This window comes from Bos taurus, chromosome 1 (genome assembly GCF_002263795.3).
Source record: "Bos taurus isolate L1 Dominette 01449 registration number 42190680 breed Hereford chromosome 1, ARS-UCD2.0, whole genome shotgun sequence".
Taxonomy (NCBI): Eukaryota; Metazoa; Chordata; class Mammalia; order Artiodactyla; family Bovidae; genus Bos; species Bos taurus.
The window spans coordinates 38,331,124-38,354,782 of NC_037328.1; the positions used below are offsets into that span (position 1 = coordinate 38,331,124).

Genomic DNA, 23,659 nt, shown 5'->3' on the forward strand with positions numbered 1-23,659 from the left:
GGTAACAGGAAGTCCTTGTTAAACTGTCTGCTATAGAAAACTTGGCACAGACTCTGAAATTCCTGTCCTATAGTATATATAAAATACATTACTCACAGAAAAGGGCGTTTGTAATTAAACAAAGATTACTTTGTTTTCTAAAGGTGTGAAACCTTGCTAAATTGATGGAATTTGGAATAAATAGGAATGAAAAGAACCTTGGATGAAGGCTTTTTGTTCAGTTTACTTTAAAATAATTGAATTCCATCTTATTTTAGGGAATTTGCTTCGCTGGTAGCTTAGCTGGTAAAGAAGCCTCCCGCGACGCAGGTGACCTGGGTTCAATCCCTGGGTTGGGAAGAATCCCTGGAGAAGGGAACAGCTACCCAGTCTAGTATTCTGCCCTGGAAAATTCCATGGTCTGTGTAATCCATGGGGCCGCAAAGTCAGACATGACTGAGCAACTTTCACTTAGGGAATTAAATAGTTGAATTCCATCTTATTTTCTTAACTCAGAAAATTACCAAATTGCAGAACTACAACAGCCAGAAAAGAGATAGTATCTTTAAACGTGCAATTTTACTTTTCTTTTTGGTATGCCTGCTATTTTTAAGTTTCTTTCATAATTTTCCACATGCGAAGACTGAAATTGCACAGTGTTGTTATGCTGTTTATTATATAAAAAATTCAAAATTAAGTTTTACCAGAGTGAAATATTTGTAGGAAAAATCATACATGAAATTTCTCTTGCATGACTAACTTTTCTTACACTTTTCTTTGCCTAATGTGTTATGATTTGAGGATGAGAGGCGGGACATTGCTATAATATCTATCAAAATATCATTTGTATTTATTCTTTGGTTTAGTAATCCCATTTCCTGAAGTCTGTTCCCACAATAAGGAATAATACCTTCACACACTTAAATACTCACGGCCCTTTTTGTAAAAGCGAAACATTGAGAACTACCCATAAACACTGCATGTAGTTCTTTGGTGGCTGAGTAAATGATGAAACATGCATATAATGAACATTTTGTTTATTAGTAAAGAATATAGTAATAAAGATGATTTCTTTATACTGCTTCAGAATAATTTTAGGATTTACTGTTTGAAAAAAAAGCATAGTGATTCACAGAAGTGTATATAGTATGCTAACTTTTGAGGAAAAAAGGGAGGGTATAGAAACACATATAAACACCTGTTAACCAATCACTACCAGTGAATAGTCAAGGTGCCCAAATTGTGGTCTTTAAAATACCATTTTTTCCATGTTGAAAGTTCATTCATCCTTCCACTGTACCGTCCCTGACTTGTTTTTATAGTTAGAGGTTATAAGTAAAATTGATGATACTGCCATTTTTATGCAGTCTTTTCAGAGATATTGGTAGTGATGTTTTAGGAGTAAGCAGTGTTGTCACTGGGGGTGATACTGATTCAGAAACACTTAAAAGAATAAATTGTAATGTGTGTCTGGTTTGGATCTGAATTTGGACATTACACTTAAAAAAGATATTGAAGAATATTAAGTTTTTTCAGAGCTTAAGTGTGACAGTGGTATTAGAATATTTTAAAATTTTGGGGTGAAGTGATATGACTGATGGGAACATGGACGATAAATAGATGAGCAAACACGGTATAAATTTTTAAAGATAGGTAATAGGGTTCATTAGATTGATTATTCTACATACTTATGATATAATATATATTTTCCTGAAATACTACCAAACTGTTTCCAAGACAGTGTTTTATTACTTTTTGACCTCTGCCATCTGATTGGAAAATAGTTGTTGTTCAGTCGCAGTTGCGCCCGACTCTTTGCGACCCCATGGACTGCAGCACGCCAGGCTTCCAGGAAAACAGTATTTTGTGGTAATTCCTAACTCTTTTTAGAACTTGTTTTGGTTTTTTCACTTGTTCCCCAGTTTGTTCCTAATTTAGTATAAGGTTTTCTATGTCCAGTGCTGTGCTAAATACATTAGATAAAAGTGACCTCATTTCTCCAGTAAATTGCACTTTTATGTGAACACATCCACACCCTGGAAATACAGGTTAGCTCAAATAATACAAGCTTTGAATGAATATTTAGGTATGTGAAACACGATGCAGTTTGTATTTTAAAGAAGAGAAAAGACTTGGGATAAGGGCCTTTGCATCACAATGCAGCAAAGATAAGGCTCTAAGGTGAAAGGGGTAACTGATGGCTGAGTGCTGTGGAAACTAGTCCACTTCTTTTTCTGTTTGTACTTTGTTGTTGGCCTGTTGACCTATTGCTTGTTTTCTTGACATTTCTCTTTACTTGATTTCCCTTTTATAGGCCAAATCTTAAAAAATGTTTACAAACTTAAAGGAAAAATGATAGAATAAAAGATAGTACATTGTTCTGTAAAGCCAGCATGTTCTGTAATCAGCAGGGTTAAAACTTTGGAGTAGGAACTTGGTGAGAATGTTTTTAAGCAGCTGTCTGATTGTATATTTGCTGTAAATCCACTTCACTTATGTCTTTCTAGGTTGGCAAATAAACAGGATAAGGAAGGGGCTCTAGGAGAAGCTGATGTGATTGAGTGTCTTTCTCTGGAAAAGCTCGTCAATGAGCACAAGTGCTTGTGTCAGATAGTAAGTGTTGAGGCTTCTTTTGCCCTATAAATTATATTTGGTATAACTTAGTTTTTGTAAAGGTGGTAAGCAATAAGAGGGTAGGCAGCTAACAAAATAATTTATTAGTGTTTCTTTTTAAAATATTTTACCAGGAAATACATAATCTCACTGTTCATTTGAAATTACTTAATACAGTGATATTTGTTTTCTGTTTAGTTGTTACTGACTTCTTTAAAATATCTTCCATCATTTCAAAGACTTTAGATTTGATTTTGTTTCAACATTGCTGACCAAATATGTAAGCTATACAAACATGTTATTCTATAAATATTATAAAATGGTGGAAGTATAAATACACAACTTATACTTAGGAAAAGTTTATAATGAATTTTGAAAGATTATATTAGAGTTATCCTACAGTCTTAAAGATGAACTGAGGAATTTAATCATTTATTCTTGGTTTCAGAAAATGATTGTTAAAAGATGCTTAGTGCCATAAATTCCTTGGTGTAGGAAATTAAAAGTTTCTGCTATTTTTATTATGTAGTGTTAAATAGTAGTAGTATTAATAGTATTTTTAATAGGTAGTTTTCTTCTGTAAGTTCAGTTTTGTCAGTCAGTGATTTTGTTTAAAATTATCTAGCACTGCCAACTACTAGTGTCATAATCACTCTCAAAGCTTACAGGTATAATCCATAAAACATTTCAACTCATGTACATACTAATGTAGTAATCATTGCAAAGATGTATTTTATAAGTGAAAGAAGCAGGTGCTTTATGTCATTAATTTAACGAGTTAATTGATTTTGATTCTCCAGTAATTATACTAATGGTTTATGAATAAATATTTGTAGAGAACTTTTAGTTTTAATCTTTAAGTCAAATAAACTTCTGTTTTTAAGGAACCTTGTTCAGCAGTCTTGGGATATGGAAAGAAAATTGACAAGTCCATTAAAAAGGGCCTTTATTGGCTACTACATATCATTGCAAGGGACTTTGATGCCTTAAATGAACGCATCCAAAAAGACACAGCAGAACAACGTGCTCTTGAGGAGCAAGAGAAGCGAGAAAGGGCTGAACGCGTGCGAAAATTACGAGAAGAAAGGTAAGATGATTAATTATATAGCACAGTGCATATGAAAAGCCAGAAACACCTCACTTTTATGAATAGTTTTTTAGTTTGCCTATTCAGGTTTTTCTTGGTAAATTTTTTTTATTTCTGTGGACTTAACAGGTTTGGTTGATAGAGTTCTAATTTTCCTAATGGTGGTATAGTAGTTATATTTATTGCTGAGGTATTTATCCGTCACAGTTTTACAATTTTTCTTTCTTTATTTCTTATGACAACCTTTAGTGCAGTGGTTCTCAATCCACAGGGTGATTTTGCTCCTCAGAAGACATTTGGCAATGTCTAGGGACATTTTTGCTTGTCATGGCTGGAAGGTGGAATGCAATTGGCATCTAGAGGGTGGAGGCCAGGGATGCTGCTAAATGTTCTGTGATGCACAGGACAGTCTCCCATAGGAAAGAACGTGTCGTAGACTGAGATACTCCTCATTAGTGTCAGTGAAGATAGAAGGTAAGCTGTTAGTGTGGATCAACCAGCTGAAGCAAAATGTGATCTTCAGCACTAGTTTTTGTCTGAAAAAATGAATTGCACTATCTCAGGTTTTATGTTTTTAAAACTATTTTTAAAAAGTGTTGCCTAAATGGAAATTTTTAAAATGTTTAGCAAACTCTAAATTTAAAAAAAAATGTTTACATAAATTCTACCACAGAATCAGTTATAATAATATTCATGCTGGAATAAAATAATACTCAGATTTGATTACACGCATGCATGCTAAGTCACTTCAGTTGTGTCCAACTATGTGCGATCCCATGGTCCATAACCTGCCAGGCTCCTCTGTCTATGGGATTCTCCAGGTAAGAATACTGGAGTGGGTTGCCATGCCCTTTTCCAGGGGATCTTCCTGACAGATCTAATTGGCTTCTCAGATTTGATTAGATGTTGGATTTAGTTCTTAATCCCAGGATTTCTCTTTCTTTCTTCATTTGATTGTTACATGTCAGGGGAGGGAAGAAACTAAAAGATTTCCAAGTGAGCCCTTGTGGCATCCAAAGTTGTCTTCCAGCTACCTAAGTAATATTGGCCTTCTGTGTGCTTTAACAGTTGCAGCCTGGTAGACAAGAACCCACTAACTGTCCTTGGTGATGCCTTTGTGAGGTGCTCCTTCGCACTGTCAAGGAAATCCTCTGATTACTGTTATCTTTCATTTAATTCAGAGTCAGGACTTACCTCTTGGAGAGATAACTTTTCTATCCTCAAGTGCTCAATAATATGAGCAGATCAGTGACATAGGTCTCTCTTGAACCAATAAGAGGTTTTAGTTCCTGTGAGAATCTTTGATTTTCTATTCTAGTATATATTTTCATGATATAAAGCTAAGTACACCCAACCATTCATGTAAATATACCTTCTATGTAATTATGAAAACAAAATATATGGCCATAGTTTTCTAAAGGCTTCTTTGGTTTTCCTCTACTTAGAAAACAAGCAAAAAGGAAAAAAAAAGATTGAATAAAAGAAATTTAGTCTTTTTTTTTTTTTTCAGTTTTAGCTTTTTCCATAAAGATATTCCAGATCATGTTATGGCTGGCTTTTCTGGTACCCCTCTCCCCTTTCCTGCTTTCTCTTAGCCATGCCACTTGTGGTCTGAATCCTCTCCTGTTTAACAGAATCCATAATTAAATTTAGATGAGAGTGTTAAAAAAAAAAACTTTTTATTGTTAAATACAATTTAATAGGTTTTTAGATTTTTATAGGTTTAGATAATTTTGAAAAAAACAGTAAAACAGCTATTATTGGTATATGAAAATAGTATGTTAAAACCAGATACCTGAAATTACTTACTAATAAATGAATAACATTAATAATGAATAAGTGTCCTGTAAGTATGTTTATATACAGAAAGCTTTCACATACATTAATTTACCTGAAATAGCTCTATGAAATAGGTATTTTGTCCACATTTATGGGAAAGCTGAGGCTCAAGTATGCAGATAAATGACCAAGGTCACAAAATTAGTAAATTGCAGATCACTAAATCTTGGCTTTCTAGGTTTAGGATGAGAGAATATATCTTTCCATCATAGAACTTAATAAACGCCATAGTAATGAACACTGACGTTGTTCTACTATACTTAGTCTACTTGCAGATCTAAAATAGTCATGTTTCTGTCTATAGCTGCTGCTTTTAATAATTTATTACCTTTATCTCTGGGGCAACATTAATTTTAAGTCACAGAGGTAATAAAAGTCTCAGTAGTAACTAATATAGAAATATTTATTTGATTTGAGTGGCAAAGGGCAATTTATTTTTATAGCCTTTTCTACTTATGCAAAGCAATAATTGTTATCTAGTTCATTTATGATATAGAACTGTACACAGCTCTTAAGAGGTTTAACAGTAGAACTTATCTAGTTACTATTAGAGAAGAGGATAGCATTGGTTTGGGAGGGTAATTAATAAATTGATAAATATAAATCTTTATTACATAGAAAAATAATCTGTACTGCAGACATTAAGAAGTCAGTCATAGAGAATGTCATTTTTGTCAGCATTTCTTTCTTTTAAAATTCAAACGATTAATCTTTACATGGAGATAGCGGCCTGTTACCTGCATTAGGATAAATTCAAAGCCATATCCATATGTTTAAATACTGAATTTAATAGCCATAAACCTATTGCAAGTGTTCTTAAACATGGTTTATCATTTTCTCATAAGGAATTCCAAATTTTTTCCTTCAAAATATAGAGAACAAAGAGAGCAAGAACAGGCTGAACTCCATGGAACCAGTGGTATGGCTGAGTTGGACCCAGAACCAGTTATTGTTAATCCTTTCCAGCCAATAGCATCTGTAATCATTGAGGTATGGATAGTGGCGAATTAATTTTTATATTTTATAAAGTTGGAAGTTCAGAAAGGAGGTGAGGAGTAGGGAAAGGAGGCAGGGAGATAGAAGTATTTCTCCAGGGATTAATTATTTGTAAAAGAAATTAAAAGGGGGAGACAGGCTAAAGATTTGCTGCTTTTTCTTCCTCTTCAATCTTCCCTTCTGATCTCGTATAAAAAGGATGGCTGCAGAATTCACTGAGAATGAAAATGAAGATAGGATATACAACTATCTTATTGTTCTGATAAATACATTTTGTCACATATCCCATAATAGTGTTTACGCTTATTTACATTGTCTTTATCCCTGTATATTGCTATTACTGTCCTTTTACAGTAATATTTACATGTTTATGAAGTATTAGAGTATGTAAATGACTTTCTGTCTATTTTCCCAGGATACTTAATGTTTGAAACTATGATATGTTCTTTTATATTTGAATATCATTTATTTTAATTTTAAGTGTCAGAAGTTTAACTAAAATTAATTTGTAGATTTTAATCATAAATTAAGGGTGAGAGAGAGAGTGTATGTGTATGGGTGTGTGTTTCTATATCTGTCCGTCTGTGTATCTGTGTCTTTGTTTTCATTTTCTACTGATGTTCAGAGTTTGCATTGGTCCTGCTTAAATCACTCCCAGCAGCTATGCTTCCTCAGTGGCAGAGCTTCCTAAACCACCTCTTCATTCACTCAGAGCTTAATGTGGCAGGTGGCTCGCATGACCTACCTGTATGCTCCATCCCTCTTCCCCTATCACTGCCTCCTTCCACACAGGTATTCATCTGGAAAGGTGGATGATTATTTCTTCTTGGGGCTGCTGCTGAGGAGGGAGGCAGCTCCACAGGTAAGAAATTGATTGTATAGTTTTTGGTTGTTTTATTTTTACAAAATAGTTGGTACTATGAGATATTTGGTTTTAAGTTACTTAAGAAATGAAATAAATGGAAATAAATGATCCTTTTTATCAAGCAAGTTTTCTTCCCCCCAAAACTTCTCCTTTAAAATATTACCTGACATTTTTTTCCTTTGATTTTTATCACAGATAATGAAAATGGTGAGATGTTGGTTCCAGAATACACAATGAAACAATAGTAACAAACAGAGTTATATATAAGCATTTAGTATAAGAGAAAAGTGGCATTTCAAATCTGGGAGAAAAAATATATTGAAACAACTGAAGAGTCATTTAGAAAAAAAGTAAAATTATTGAACACTGTATACCAAATTAAATTTTAAAAGATTTAAATATTAAAAAAAGACACCTTAGAAACACTTGGATATAATACAGTTAGACATTTGTAAACTTGGAGGAGGAGAAACTTTCAAAGCAGGACAATGAGGCCACAAATCACAGAGTGAAAAATCACAAAATGGGAAAAATAAAGTAGATCTTATTATATATTCAGTTTTTAAAGAGATGTTCTACAAAGTTAAGGACAAAAAAAAATCTAATCGTAATGAAAAATATTTGAGAAACATGGGACCAAAAGAAAAGAAGAATCCTTAAAAAATTACTGTGTAAATAATGAGACTCTAATAGAAAAAAGGGCATTGGGTTATGATGGGTAGTTCCTTATAGAAAAAATTTAAATGGCAATAAGGATATTTTATAGCTTACCTTCAGTAGTAATAAAAATAATAAATCAACACTGAGGTAAAAAAGTATTTATTAGTTGGTGGAGATATAAAAGATTGATAATGATTAAAACCTGGAGGGGACAATGGCAATCCACTCCTGTATTCCTGCCTGAAAAATCCCACGGACAGAGGAGGCTGGCAGGCTGTAGTCCAAAGGGTCACCAAGAGTCGGACACAGCTGAATAACTGAGCATGATGATTAAAAAAGCACTAAAAAAGATGTGGGGTGGGGGACTTCCCTGGCAGTCCAGTGGTTAAGACTGCACACTTCCAATACAGGGGGTGCAGGTTCGATTCCTGGTGGGGAAGTAAGATCCTACATGCTGTGCTGTGCAATCAAAAAAAGGAAAGATATGGGAAAATATCACTCTTTCAATCCTTTTCCAGTGGTGTAATTTGACATTAGTTTTTATGAAGTAAAGTTTGTAGTATGTCACATTTTAAAATGTGCTTTACCCTTTGATCCAGCAGCATGACTGTTAGGAATTTATTCTGGAGAACTAATTCAATCATTGTATTTCTTGTAATAATGAAAAATTGAAAATCACGTCTTTGTCCATTGAGTGGGAGTTGGTAAAATAAGTTATGATAGAATTATTCAAAATAATAGTGTAATTGATGAAAGTAGTAATAGCTTACACATACATTATAATATAGGGAATCCCTGGTGGCTCAGTGGTGAAGAATCCACCTGCAATGCAGTAGATCGCCTGCAATGCAGGACATGTTGGTTCCATCACTGGGTCAGGAAGATTCCCTGGAGAAGGATATGGCAACCCACTCCAGTATTCTTGCCTGGGAAATCCCATGGACAGAGGAGCCTGGTGGGCTACAGTTCATGGGGTCGCAAGAATCAGATATGACTAAACTATAGCATACGACTAAACCATAGCATAATATAATGCTTTCATAGCTAACACTACTATGTATGTATCATGCAATATTGTAAGCACTTCATAAATTGATTGACATAGAAAGAAATATGTATTCTTAAATCTTTGATCTTTTCTGTTTAAAAATATACACGTGCTTGTGCTTAGCTGCTCAGTCCTGTCCGACTCTTTGTGACCCCATGAACTACAGCCTTCCAGGCTCCTCGATCCCTGGGATTTTCCTGGCAAGAATACTGGAGTGGGATGCCATTTCCTTCTCCAAAAATATACATAAATATGTATATATAGAGAGGCAGTCACATTTGTGTGTGTTTGAGGATATGTATGTCTGTATGTGTGGGATAGGCAAAGAAAAGCACCTCTGTGTGATTTGTATATCAAATAGTGATCATCTCTAGAATGTGGAATTACTAGTAATATAAGTGTTCTTTCTTTATACTATCTCTGTTTTCTGAATGTTTGGCAATTAGCATGTTTTAATGATACACTCAAATAATTTTTAATGGAAATATCAAAGTGCCCTGAAGTTATATAATGCTCATGAATTATTTGATTTCTCCTTTAAGCTATCTTAGATATGACCATTATATTAAGAATGATACATTTCATTTTTGTCAGAATGAAAAAAAACTTGAAAGAGAGAAAAAGAGGCAAAATACAGAAGACAGTGATGGCTGCCCCCTGAAACATAAAATGGAGCATGAGCAAATAGAGACACAGAGCCAGATCAGTGACAGTAGCCAAAAAAACAGTGAGTTTGGAGTAGTAGAAAATTATAAGGAGGCATTAACACAGCAGTTGGAAAATGAAGATGAGACAGACTGGAGATCATCAGAATCAGGTGATAAATCTAGTTATTAAAAATATATAAAGTATTTATTTTTATGCTCATTGTGTTTATTTTTAAGTTTTATGTATTATATGTGACATATAAATAACATTATATAAAACTTAAAAATACTCTTTCATTTGTCATGGTTATTTTCACAAAGAAATATAAGATTTTTTCATCTCCAAATGCAGTGTTTATTATATTTTTTTCATGAATTTTAGTTCATTAGTTTGCTAATTTATGTTTTTATTCATGATGTCTTAAAACCTAGCCCTTTGTAACTGAAAAGAATTTCAGCTGAAAATTCCATTTTCAGTAATTAGGAATATTGCATAGCCCCAGAAATCCTTAGAGTGTATTTAAAACGTTTAAAATTCTTGGAGGGTTTGTTTTGTTTTTAATCTTCATAAAGTTATAGTCAGTGTCATTTTCTTTATTTTTTTTTTTTATGATTTTAAAACCAATTATATTTTCTCATTATTGAGTAAAATGAAATTAAATCAAGTTAATGCATGATTTCTCCATATTGTCTGTAACTTTACATTTATAAAGTATGCAATTTATTGGTTTCTGAGACAGGATAGTCTTTTTCATTGCTTCTATTTCTTTTTTTTTTTTTGGTCTATTGTATCGTTTAAAGTTTGTGTTTCCTTGTTAATTTTCTGTTTAGTTGATCTATCCATAGGTGTGAGCGGGGTATTAAAGTCTCCCACTATTATTGTGTTATTGTTAATTTCTCCTTTCATACTTGTTAGCATTTGTCTTACATACTGCGGTGCTCCCATGTTGGGTGCATATATATTTATAATTGTTATATTGTGATTTTTAGGAGATGCAGACATAATTGAACATTTTGAAAGCTTTGTGGCAGAAACCAACACAATATTATAAAGCAATTATCCTTCAATTAAAATAAATTAAAAATATAATTTAAAAGCTATTTTATTATCAAATATCCATTTTCCTCTTATTTTAATATTATATGAAATCTTTATGGTTACCTTTCTTTTTATAAACTAGTTATGTGATTTAACAGGAAATTTATGTCTTTTGGTGTCATAGAGAGAGACCCTTTGGACTCACACAATCTGAGGTAGCATCCAGACTTTCTCATCTACTAGATGTATGTTATGTTATGTAGTGTTCTTCAGTCCTTGTTTTTCTCATCTCAAAAATGGAGTTTTCATCTTTTATTTTTTTCCATCAGGCTTTTAGATTTCCTTATAATAAAAGTAACTCTATAATGTTCCTAGCACAGGGCCGATACATGAGAGATACCCAGTAACCATTGCTTCCTTGCCGTTCTTAGTTGGTGATACAATAACTAGGTATATGATGTATTTATAGGGATGGTATATAATAATTTTTGTATAGTATTAAAGAATTTAATATGGGGTCTGCCCTGGTGGCTCACAGGTTAAAGCGTCTGCCTGGAATGAAGGAGACCCAGGTTCGATCCCTGGGTCGGGAAGATCCCCTGGAGAAGGAAATGGCAACCCACTCCAGTATTCTTGCCTGGAGAATCCCACGGACGGAGGAGCCTGGTGGGCTACAGTCCACGGGGTCGCAAAGAGTTGGACACGACTTCACTTTCAGTTTCACTTTCAAAGAGTTTATGAAAACAAGATCTCAGTCCCTGAGATGCAGAGTACCAAACATGTATGTTTTGCTATATAAAAATACAAAGATTTGAAAATTATACTTTTTGTAATTTTGGAAGTTAGGGTATCCACATTTGTACCCATATCACTCTGTTAACAGAGTAAAACAAAATGTAGACTGTAAAGTGGCCTCTAAATATATTGGAACAACTCTTTCTAATAGCGCTAATACATTGTTAAATAACAAAATGGTTTGGTAGATGATTTGAAAATATTATTTAACACAAAATTGTTATTTCACATATCAGTCCTGGGGTATATTTTTCCCATATGTAGAGTAGGACACCAGGGACTTAGAAAGGTTGAGTAATTTGAGATCACATATCTCATCTGTGGCTGTGCTAAGATTCACTTCCCTCAACTTTCAGTCCTCTGTTGCATAGCCTGTGCTCTTCCATGACCCTGACTTATTGCCCATGCTAAAGTACCATATGATTCTGGAAACTCTCTTTCCTTTCTCCCAGCTGCAAAGCTTATAGCTTTAATTGTAAAAGGATGTCTCTGTTTATATCTAGAATAAAATATTCTCAAGTGACACTAATTTATTTAGAAAAATAATGAGTTTCTAGATATATTTGTATTTCTTACTGCTTTATAGGTTTCATAGATGTTGGCTGTTTCTTGTGTAACATAATTTCCATTTTAGAAAATGTATTATATGTATAAATTTAGTGATTTGGGATTATCAATTAAAATATTTCAGTGGCTCTGCTGTTTGATTATTTAGCTACTATGACATCCTGGTTTATGTTGTTAAAGTTTACATGTTAACAACATAGATTCACTTAAAATGTCTATATGTGCTTAAGTGAGAATTTGTAAATATTTTTAGAAAAATTAAGATTCAATTCTATAAGATCTAATATGAGTTTTGGTTACATACATTTATGTTGAGCATCTTGGGCATTATTTTCATAGATAATGTGCTTTGGTTTGATTAGGGTCTTTTTTCCACATTTCAAAGGATTATTTTTGGGCTTAGATCTGGAATCATTCTGTATATCCTACTGAGATAAACCGATACCTCTCTTTTTCCCCCAGGTCATCCGTAGCTTTGTAGAAGTCTCTGTAATTAGATGATTCCATTTATTTATTATGACACTTGAAAAAAAATGTTGCTTTTGGAAATATGGATTTTTTTTTTGTATTCTGAATCACTTCTCATAGAACTTAAAATATGACTTTTTGCCACTCGCTCATATTTTTTAATCATTCATTCAATAAACACAAATATATTCTTAGAAAAGGAAAGTTCACAGTTCATTATTGGTAACAATTTTTAAGTTGAAGTTATATTTCTATGGTAATAATTATATCAATATTCTAATTCTGTTCTTTTTTTTTATTATAGAAGTAACTTTTTCCAAAAGGCATAAAGTTTCATGTTTATATTCTTATAGATAACAGTAAAAAGAAAGCTAAGAAACTAAGGATGAAAAGGAGCCACCGTGTAGAACCTGTTAATACAGATGATTCTGTTCCTAAGAGTCCAACACCACCCCCACCTCCTCCTCCTGGTGAGTAAATTGAAATTGATACTGAATTTAGAAATACTGCCTTAAACAGTAAAGAAAAATACAAAAAATTATGCAGTTATTCAGCATATTCATAATCTTGTGAATTTGTGAGAAACGTAGAATTCTTTGTTCCGTCTACTTAGTTCAGAATTTATCAACATAAATATTGATTTTTTTAATTCATAAAAAATGCTTTATGAAAGTAAAAAAAATAGTAAAAATTAATAAGACATCTTTACTTAAGTACCTCCTATAATGGATTCAGGTCCTGTTTGGAATATCAGTACCCAGATTGCTAAAGGGAATGTAATTGTAATGAATGGATGGTTAGTATGACCTTTTAAAAAATTGGATCTTTCATCCTGAAAATTAATGTTTGAAGCCAAGATGTTTGAATGTTTCCATTGTATTTCCAACATACATCCTGACCTTCTAACTATGTTATGGATATTAAATGAAATACTGTATATAAAGCACTGGGACATAGTTATTTTGAGAAATTTTTCATCACTAAGCATTGTACCTCACATATTCAGTAAATACCTTACAATGTATATGTTTGTAGTTTCCTTTTAGTCTTGCTAGAAGGCATAAGATGGTAACATTTTCCTTTGAGCCCCATTTTAGGACTTATTTCTGATATTCCACTTAATAAGTGTATATTTCTTTTAGCTTCTGTTGGGACTTAGATTAGTAGCCTAAGGTTATTTATGATGGTGGTGAGGATGCTTATGTTTTTATCTAAAGGGAAACAAAAACGTAAAGCAAGTATTACCAACCTAAAATTACATTTTAAAACAGAAACCATTTAAAAAGGGTTTATGGTTATTTGGTACTGTATCATTGAATATGTATGAATTGACATTGAAGTTGTATACACTGCTGTCAAGAGAGGGATCCTCTTAACAGACCTAAAGAGATATTGTATAACAGTGTTTTTAAATGTCTTTCTTTTTCTTCAGTTGGCTGGGGAACCCCCAAAGTCACTAGACTTCCAAAACTTGAGCCTCTTGGTGAAACACGTCATAATGGTAATGCAAAAGGATCAGTTTTCAAATATCTATACATGTCACATTCATTTTTCTTTACCTCATTACTTCAATAAACTTTTACTTTGGGGAGCCTTTCAAATCCACAACCATCCTTTTTCATTATACTTCACTTTCATTTATTTAATTTTTTATTCTTAAGTGTCCTTTGCCTCAATGTAATTTAACATTTATCTTAGAAAACAGAGGTAAAGACCATCATAGCTTGTGTTTATCCATTATATATTAATGTAAATAGTTGTAAAAGAGAAAGATTTTAAGGCAGCTTAAATATGAGACAGTACAATTATGGTGTTAAAAACTTCATTGTCCTATATATACTCAGTATACTCAATGATGCATGCATGGTCGTGTCCAGCTCTGTGACCCCATGGACTGTAGCCTACCAGGCTCCTCCGTCCGTGGGAGTTTCCAGGCAGGAATACTGGAGTGGGTTGCTATTTCCTTCTCCAGGAGATCTTCCTGACCCAGGGATTGAACCCACGTCTCCCACGTTGTAGGCAGACGCTTTACCATCTGAGCCACTAGGGAAATTCAGCTTACTAGAAAGAAAATTACTAAAGTCTTCACTGAATCAAGAAAACACTTTTTTGGATGAAATTAACATAAGGTATAGTACAGCCAGTATAGGGTATAAGAGCTCCACCTGGAAACTTGAAAAAGGACAGTGGGGAATACAGAACTTCCCTTTACAACAGGCAGAAGTTCTGATTTCTAACATGCAAAAGGATGATTTATACATATAGAATTGTAGCTCAATAAAATTCATCAAGGACATCTCATTTCCTTTTTGATAATTCTGTTTACCTAATCTTGAACTTGGTTTCCTAAGAAGATCCATTTACTAGAAAAGAAAATTACATCAGACTATATAAAATATTTTATTCAAAAAGTATTTAAATGTGCTGCTTGCTTTCTTTTTCTGAATACTGTATCAATAATGAACTATTTCTTCATAATCGTTCAGTTCAGTCGCTCAGTCATGTCTGACTCTTTGCTATCTCATGGCCTGCAGCACGGCCAGGCTTCTCCGTCCATCGCTAACTCCCAGAGCTTGCTCAAGCTCATGTCCGTCAGGTTGGTGATGCTATCCAACCGTCTCGTCCTCTGTCATCCCCTTCTCCTGCCTTCAATCTTTCCCAGCATCAGGGTCTTTTCCAATAAGTCAGTTCTTCGCATCAGGTGGCCAAAGAATTGGATCTTCAACTTTAGCATCAATTCTTCCAATGAATATTCAGAACTGATTTCTTTTATGATTGACTGGTTTGATCGCTTTGCAGTGAAAATTAAAAGATTTTGTTAATTTCTAAAGACAGAAGGTTTGTCCTTCAACTTCAGAATAACAGTGAAGTCACATGTCTTTTGGTGCTAACTTTACATCATGATGTTTTTGTTGACTATAATAGATTAGTTCCTGTTTATTTATATTTTGAAATTGTTTGTGTTAAAATATATTATCAGCTTAAATACTCAATATGTTGTTAGAAACAATTAGGTAGTGCTAATGTATGTGTATGTAAATATATATACATGCATACATGTGTGAGAAGAGTTAATAAGCAGAAGAAATAAACCGTTCAAAGATGGAGAGGTGGGAAAACACATTGCTTAATTTGGAAAATAGTATAAAGTTACTTGTGACTAGAGCTTAGGTTCATGTAGGTGGAATAGGTAAGAAATAGGAAGTTTAAAGTTACAGAGAGATATTTAAACTAGAATTACAGCTTATAGCCAGATTGTTTAGGGCCTCACAAATATATTTAAGATGTCTAGACTCACTATAATTTTACAAGAGACAATATACATTTTTAACAGGGAAATAGTATTACAAGAGTTATTGTTTAGGACAGTAATTTTTGTCACTATGTATGTATAGACTAGATTGGAGAAGGCAGTGGCACCCGACTCCGGTACTCTTACCTGAAAAGTCCTATGCATGGAGGAGCCTGGTAGGCTGCAGTCTATGGGGTCGCAAAGAGTTGGACACAATTGAGCGACTTCACTTTCACTTTTCACTTTCATGCATTGGAGAAGGAAATGGCAACCCACTCCAGTGTTCTTGCCTGGAGAATCCCAGGGACGGGGGAGCCTGGTGGGCTGCCGTCTTTGGGGTTGCACAGAGTCAGACACAACTGAAGTGACTTAGCAGCAGCAGCAGCATAGACTAGATTGTGCCCACACTAAGGTTAGGATCCGAGTTAGAAGCTGTTGCAGTAGTCAGAGTGAGAAGTGAAGAATGGGAATGGCAATGGAGAATAAAAAATGTGTTGAGAGAATATTTGAACAGTCATAAATTCTATATGAAGAATGAATGTATGGGATGAAAGAAAAGAGCAACAGAATATTATTTGGCTGAAGGGGCTAGAAGTTTGGTGCTATCTCTAATACTGACAATACATGAGGAGAAAGGAAACTTGCTTTGGAGGTGTCTATAGGCTTATCTATTTGGAAATGTCTATAAATCAGTGCAAATAAGATTCTGGAACTCTGGAGAAAGGGGACTCAGGTGGGTGGAAGGGCATGTAGGTAGTTCTTGTTTTGTTTTTCAGTTGTCATCACGTAATAGAAATGCCTTGTCCCTAATAGATGTTGTATATTTGCTTATTGAATGAATGCAGTTGAAGGAATGATAGTTTCCTGTTTCTGAGGGAAAGTATGTAGAATAAGGAGAAGAGAATGGTAGTATCTGGGGGAACATTAGATAAAAGCAACTAAAAAAGAGATTGAAAATGGGCTAATAAGAAGGTTGTTTTTCATTGGTTTTGTTTTTCTTTGTTGTCCTATATTTTTAAATTAGAACTCCTATAAAATAATTATAATGATTAGTAAAATTTAAGACCACTGTTATTCTAATATATCAGTTAATTTTAAGTAGATCAATAAATTAACTTCTCAAAGCAGAATATTAAACATTCTAACTTCACAAGTTTTAAAATATCTTCATTATTTTTTTCCCATAAATTTTAAGTCAAAGTATACCTTGTATAGCTAAAAAAAAGTATAATCAACTCTGTTTTCATTATGGAGAAGAAAGTAGGTATAATAAATTTAAAATTTTAATTAAGTTTAAATTAATTTTTAATATTTATTGGGAGATTTTTAAGATGCTGATAGTTGCCAATTTTATCATCGCATCCTCTTCTCTTTCCTAACTATTAATATATATTTATTTGAATGTGGTTGATGGGAAGTAGACAACAGACATATAATGGGAAATAATTAAGGGAAAGGGAAATAATTAAGTTAACTGCATTTGGGTTTGGCACTTAAAATTATTGAGATGAAAACTAATTTTTTATAGTCAAATTAGGAATTAAGGCAGATTCTTATTTATTCTTTGATTACAGACATTGATTCCTTGATGGCAGTTCAATTTTACTTTTCTAATTGCTTTATTTTCTCTAAACCTCACTCTGGGTAATACGTAAGACATACATTCAGAGAATAGACTTAAAAACTGAATCTATATTCACTTTGTAGACACTCTTAATCCATACTTCATAAACGTTATGCATTATGAGAAATAAACATTGTTGGCCAAAAGTGCCAAGTATAAAACTAAAGAATATTTTCAAATCTTAAAATATGAATGAATATTATATTTTGTATGTTAAGTTTGAAGCCCTTTATTAAAATGGGTATCAATTAATTTGGTCATATCAGTTGGTCAGTATGGTCAACTTATATCCCCTACAGTTAAGGGAATAAGAAACCTGTTTTGTATAGAATGTTATAATTTTCTGGCAATGAGATAATACAGAATCAACTGCAGTTGATACTTCTTGTCATGTGTATGTGATTTGGGTTCTTTTCAATTCTAGAAGTAAAACATAATAGAAACTATTCATTCTGGTTTAATCATGAGTTCTGTGATATGTTAAAATTCTTGTTAATTTTGAAAGCAAGAAATTAGAAAAGGCATACTTTAAATTTATCAAAATAATTGTATCTTATAATTTTATTAATAGCAGTATAATAACTGTATACTATGTCCCTGGCATATTGCTAAGCACTTTTAAGTACATTATCTCATTTTAATTCCTCTAATAGCCTTGTAAGATGGGCAGTTTGTGTGTGAGAAACCTACACCCAAGCTCACACAGCTATAAATGACACAGAATTTGAAGTTAGGTCTGTCCAGCTTTGAAATCCATATTTTTAATTCATTTTATTAACATTGTTATATTAAGATTTCTTAGAGCATCATGGCAGCTTAGTATTCGCTTTAAATTTGTAGTTGCTTGAACAATCATTTTCTCCTCTAATTTTTTTTAAGGAGAGAATATACAGTTTATTTAAAAAAACTTTTTTTAAGTAATGACATAATTGTGGCAAATATAGTATTGTCTATGGTACACTCTGGTAGAGGCTGCAAACTGATGACACAAGAGCACCTCTCATTGTTGAACTGAATTGATGCTCAAAATGTTTGAAATAGGGGTGTACATGATGTTGATAAGTCTCATTATTGGTGGTGCTAACCTTCATCATTTGAATAAGGTGATATTTGCCACATTGTAAAATGTTACTATTTTCTTTGTAATTAGTAAATATCATAGACGTGATACTTTGGGATATGCAAATATTCTGTTCTCCACAAACTTTAGCTTCTGTTTTAGCATCTGTCATTGGATTGTGTGTGCAATAATTTTTACTGTGATATTTGCCTAATTGTAATTTTCTGTTACTCTTTCTTACATTGAAATTTATTCAATTTCATTATTTTATTTTTATTTTTTCCTTCCAGTTTTATTCAAATATAATTAATCTAAAGCACTGTATAAGTTTAAAGTGTATAGCATAATGTTTTGACTTACATACATCATGAAATGGTTGCCACAGTAAATTTAGTGAATATGCATCATCTCATACAGATTAAAAAGGAAAAAAAAAAGAAAAAAATTTTTTTCCTTGTGATGAAAACTCTTAGGATTTATTCTTTTAACAACTTTCATATGTAACATACAGCAGTGTTAATTATATAATTATATTAATAATGTTTTACATTACATTCCTAGTACTTATTTTCTAACTGGAAGTTTGTATCTTTTGACCACCTTAATCACCATACAAAGATACTATGTTATTACTGACTGTATTCCCCACTCTGTACATTTCATCCCTGTGGCTTATTTATTTTGTAACTGGAAGTTTGTGCCTCTTAATTTCCCTCACCTGTTTCCCTCATTCCTGCACCCCACCTGCTGCCTTGCCGTCCCTCTCCTTTGTCCAGCAACTATCCGTTTGTTCTCTGTATCTATGACTCTGTTTCTGTTTTGTTTGTTCCTTTGTTTTTTTGTATGTTTTTTAGATTCCACACATAAGTGAAATTATACGCTATTTGTCTTTCTTTGACTTATTTCACTTAGCGTAATACTCTCTAAGTCCATTCATGTTGTCAAAAATAGTAAGATTTCCTTTTTTTTATTGGCTTATTATTGTGTGTGTGTGTATCACATCTTTATCCATTCATCCGTTGAAGGGCACTTAGTTTGCTTCCGTGTCTTGGCTACTGTGAATAATGCTGTAATGAATATAGGAGTGCATATATCTTTTTGAATTAGTATTTTTGTTTTCTTTGGAAAAATACCCAGAAGTGGAATTGCTGGATTGTATGGTAGTTCTATTTTTAATTTTTGGAGGAATTGCCGTACAGTTTTGCATAGTGGCTGCTGTGCTGTTTGCATTCCTACCAACAGTGCATGAGGTTTCCTTTTCTTTTGTTATTTGTGTTGTTTTTGATGATAGGTATTCTAACAGGTGTGAGGTGATACCTCATTGTGGTTTTGATTTGCATTTCCTTGATGCTTAGTAATGTTGAACATCTTTTCATGTGTCTATTGGCCATCTATCTGTTTTCTTTGCAATAAAGTATTTTCAGATCTTCTAGCCCACTTAAAAAATTTTTTTTTTTTGTTTTTGGATATTGCATTGTATGAGTTCTTTGTGTGGTTTGGATATTAACTCCTTATTGGATGTATTATTTGCAAGTATCTCCTCCCATTCAGTAGGCTCTTTTGTTGATAGTTTCCTTGCTGTGTGGAAGCATTTTAGTTTGATATAGCCCCATTTTTTATTTTTCCTTTGTTTCTCTTGATTGAGGAGACATACCTAACAAATATTAAGACCAATGTCCAAGTGTGTACTGTCTATGTTTTCTTATAGGAGTTTTGTGGTTTTGGATTTTATGTTTAGTCATTTAAAGTTTATTTTCATATATGGTGTGAGAAAGTAATCCAGTCTGATTATTTTGCATGTGACTCTCCAGTTTTCCCAGTACCATTTATTGAAGAAGCTGTCTTTTCTCCACTGTATATTCTTTCCTCCTTTGTCATAGACTTTTGTTAGTGGCAGCCTTAGAGTTTGCAATATACATTTACAACTAATCTAATTTTGCAAGCTGTTTTCTAGGGCATGTTCTCGCATGAGGTGCTAGTATCTATTTAAGACCCCCTTAGGCCACTTGGCCAGACAAAATGGATGCTGAGGCAGCAGTATCATGGAGCCGCTTAGCTGAACTCTGGCATGTGCAAAACTGGAAATGGGCCCCTAAATACATTTTTAATATATTTATTTCAAGTGACCTTGAACACCTTTGCTTCTAGAATAATTTTTGAATAATAGGCCAGAAAAACTGAAGTTTCCATATGCTAATGTTTATAAACCAATTTATGATAATTAAGGGCTGGGAACTTATTATGAAGTAAAAATTGACTGTTTTTGTATCAGATATGCCCTATATCAATGAACTATACTGAAGTATCATTGTAAAATATTCCTAATACCAGAACACTAAGATAATTAATTTTTCTTACCAAATTCTTAGAAGTAATAGACATTGGATAAGAACATGGATTGTACAAATACTGATTTTATTAGGGCTTTGGCAACAGGTTCCATTAGTTTTGGATGTTTGTTATTTGTTTTGTTTCTGATGTGAACACTTACTTGGAAATAATAATAATATATATATTAGGTGCAGCTTTATATTAAATCAGTAGAGATTAATTTATAACCTTGAGTTAAAAATTTACCCTAGTGATTGTTTTTTGAATTTATTCAACTTTTTTCCAATTCAGACTTTTTTCCCCAATATGCTGTATGCAGTGCTTCACTTACAAGGTCAGAGTTTCTTACTCTTTTAAAGGTGTTGGTTGGAAATAAATGAATTGTGTCAGAAATCTTGATTTACCATAACAATTACATATTGTTGGTATACCTTGTTTACATAGATTTCTATGGAAAGCCACTACCTCCCGTGGCTGTGCGACAGAGACCTAACAGTGATGCTCACGATGTCATCTCATAACCAAGTCATATGGATGTGCTCTCTTTACATCAGCAAGATGAACTGGAGGACCTTCTTTCTCAATAGAGGAAAACCTTGAATGTCGATGACTGGGGCAAGATAACCATAGCAATATCAGTGAGCCAAAGACCTGACTGTTCTGATAATTAATTGGTTATCCATGGCTTTCATGGTTTAAAAAAAAAAAAAAAAAAAGACCAGCAAATGGGATGAGCATTTGGAACAAGTTAGCAAGAGTTAGTGTTGACTCTGGTTTATACATCCTCACTCATGGGTGTATTCCTGAAGGAAAACCTGTTCAAAAAGAGCCAATGGACTCTGTATACTTCCTTTACTATTTAATAGTCTTTATTTCTTTATTTTAAATGTTTGTAAGATATATGTGCATGGAAAGGGGATTCTTGGGAATTTATAACCTCAATTTTTAACTTTTTATATTTTTCTAAAATTTTGTTTAAGGATTTTAATTACTATGATATTGACTGTGCACTTTTCTATAGATACTTTGTTTCAACTGTGTCTGAAAAATGGAATAGATTTACTTGACAGACATGAACTATACAAAGGAGATATATTTATATGGTTTGAAGTATGTTTTATAATAGTATTCTTTAGTTATACATCTTAATTTGACCTTAAGATATTTTTAAAATAGATTCTCACATTTTACCAAATTATATTATTTGAAAGCACTAATTAATTGAATGTTTGTTGCTGTTTGTTTTCTTTGATGACATTCCCAATAAATGAAAGACACTTGCAATTCCTTTTGACTTAAATGTTTTTTAAGTTAGTAGAAATGTTTTATGAGATACTATTAAAAGTCCCAGTAAACCCCTCTTTCAAAGGTTAGATCTTTTCAGAAATCAAGGTACTCCTTCTCACTCTCTTGTCTGTCAGAAGTTTCAGTAACTCTTGTAGGTTATTCTACCTCTTTTGTGCCTTGAAATTAAAGGCAAAAAGACTGAGAAAGCTACTGTAGTCCAAAACTTTATTTTATAAGTGGGAAATGCTTGGGTACTACCAAAATAAGAATAAAATGTTAGTTTAAATTACATTTATAAAGAAACAATTCCAAAATAATTAATTTAAAATAATAGTACTTCCCTTGCACTGAAGAATGGCATCTATATATTCTGTCTTCCAACTGGCATTTAGAGAAACTCTTAGATACATATTTTGAATAATAGATTAAAATGTTTAATTAAAAACATCCATATACATCAAGGTGAAAATACTCTAAACAGAAATCACCTTGTTAAAATTGGTAAGTCAGTTTGGCAACTTGTACTGATAACAGATATATATATATATACTGATATCTGACAATAACACGATTAAGCATGTCTAAGGCAATTTAATTAATTAAAAATTTTCATTTTGAGCATCATATACAATTTTTTGGAGTTTTGTACATGGAACTTACCTAGCACACTGAGTAGAAAGCATTCTATTTCAGATACAAAATTCATAACAAATTTGATAGGTGACTAAAGTATAAGGAAAAGTAACACAAGAAGACAGAATGTACATTTTGTATTGGCATTAGAGAAAAAACTGGCTTGTATATCTTCTTGGTTCCTTGTTGTAAAATTTATATTAGTTCATTTTTTAAAACCTGAACTCATACTTTTGCATTTTTACTATTCATCTTGTTTGGGAATACATATATCTTTAAAATTTTTGTACCACTCCTACCAGTGATTAGTGTACAATAATTACTGAGTTCATTTAATAAAATCATTTTTAAGATTTTGAAATTAAATATATGGTAAAATAGAATGTTTTATATATCTCAAAAATTAATTTGTATTATTAACACATTCTAAAAATATTTTTAGTTTTGTAAATCCACGTGGCTTTTAACAAGTAAAATGCCTATTTTGTTATATGCTGCCTTTTCATTCTTAATCACTATGAATTATGACATTTTCACACAATAAAAATAGCTTGTATCAGTACATTGTTATGTTTTTCATTCGAGAAACTTAAATGATTACTTTTTGGTAATAAAGGATTTTTTAAAATATGATTGTTGATATTTTAAGTTGAGAAATTAAAATAATACATTTTTGTTGTTTTTCATTAAAAACTTTTTCCTCTGCATACATTTTTATATATGTGAAACAAACATTATTTTAAAGACTGAAAAACAAGATCGTATTGCCTTATGATTCTAGATGACTCATATTTCAAGATCTGTCTCTTGAGATAAAACTATTATCCAA

General features: G+C 32.6%; 1 protein-coding gene across 5 annotated transcripts in view; it reads left to right on the plus strand.

The window, feature by feature from the left end:
• Positions 1-23,392, plus strand: part of ARL13B (ADP ribosylation factor like GTPase 13B) — a 78,916-nt gene extending 55,524 nt beyond the window's left edge. For 2 of the 5 annotated variants that reach the window (XM_024993981.2, XM_059887664.1), the window contains exons 4-11: positions 2,487-2,592; positions 3,477-3,679; positions 6,394-6,508; positions 9,682-9,904; positions 12,957-13,073; positions 14,036-14,104; positions 21,202-21,244; positions 21,355-23,392. In XM_024993981.2, coding sequence (XP_024849749.1) covers positions 2,487-2,592; positions 3,477-3,679; positions 6,394-6,508; positions 9,682-9,904; positions 12,957-13,073; positions 14,036-14,104; positions 21,202-21,244; positions 21,355-21,403 — 925 coding nt within the window. In that variant the 3' untranslated portion in view covers positions 21,404-23,392. The remainder of the gene's footprint in view (positions 1-2,486; positions 2,593-3,476; positions 3,680-6,393; positions 6,509-9,681; positions 9,905-12,956; positions 13,074-14,035; positions 14,105-21,201; positions 21,245-21,354) is intronic. The other 3 variants (XM_002684668.7, XM_003585628.6, XM_005201190.5) reach the window with 2 other exon arrangements.
• The last annotated feature ends 267 nt before the right edge of the window (positions 23,393-23,659 follow it).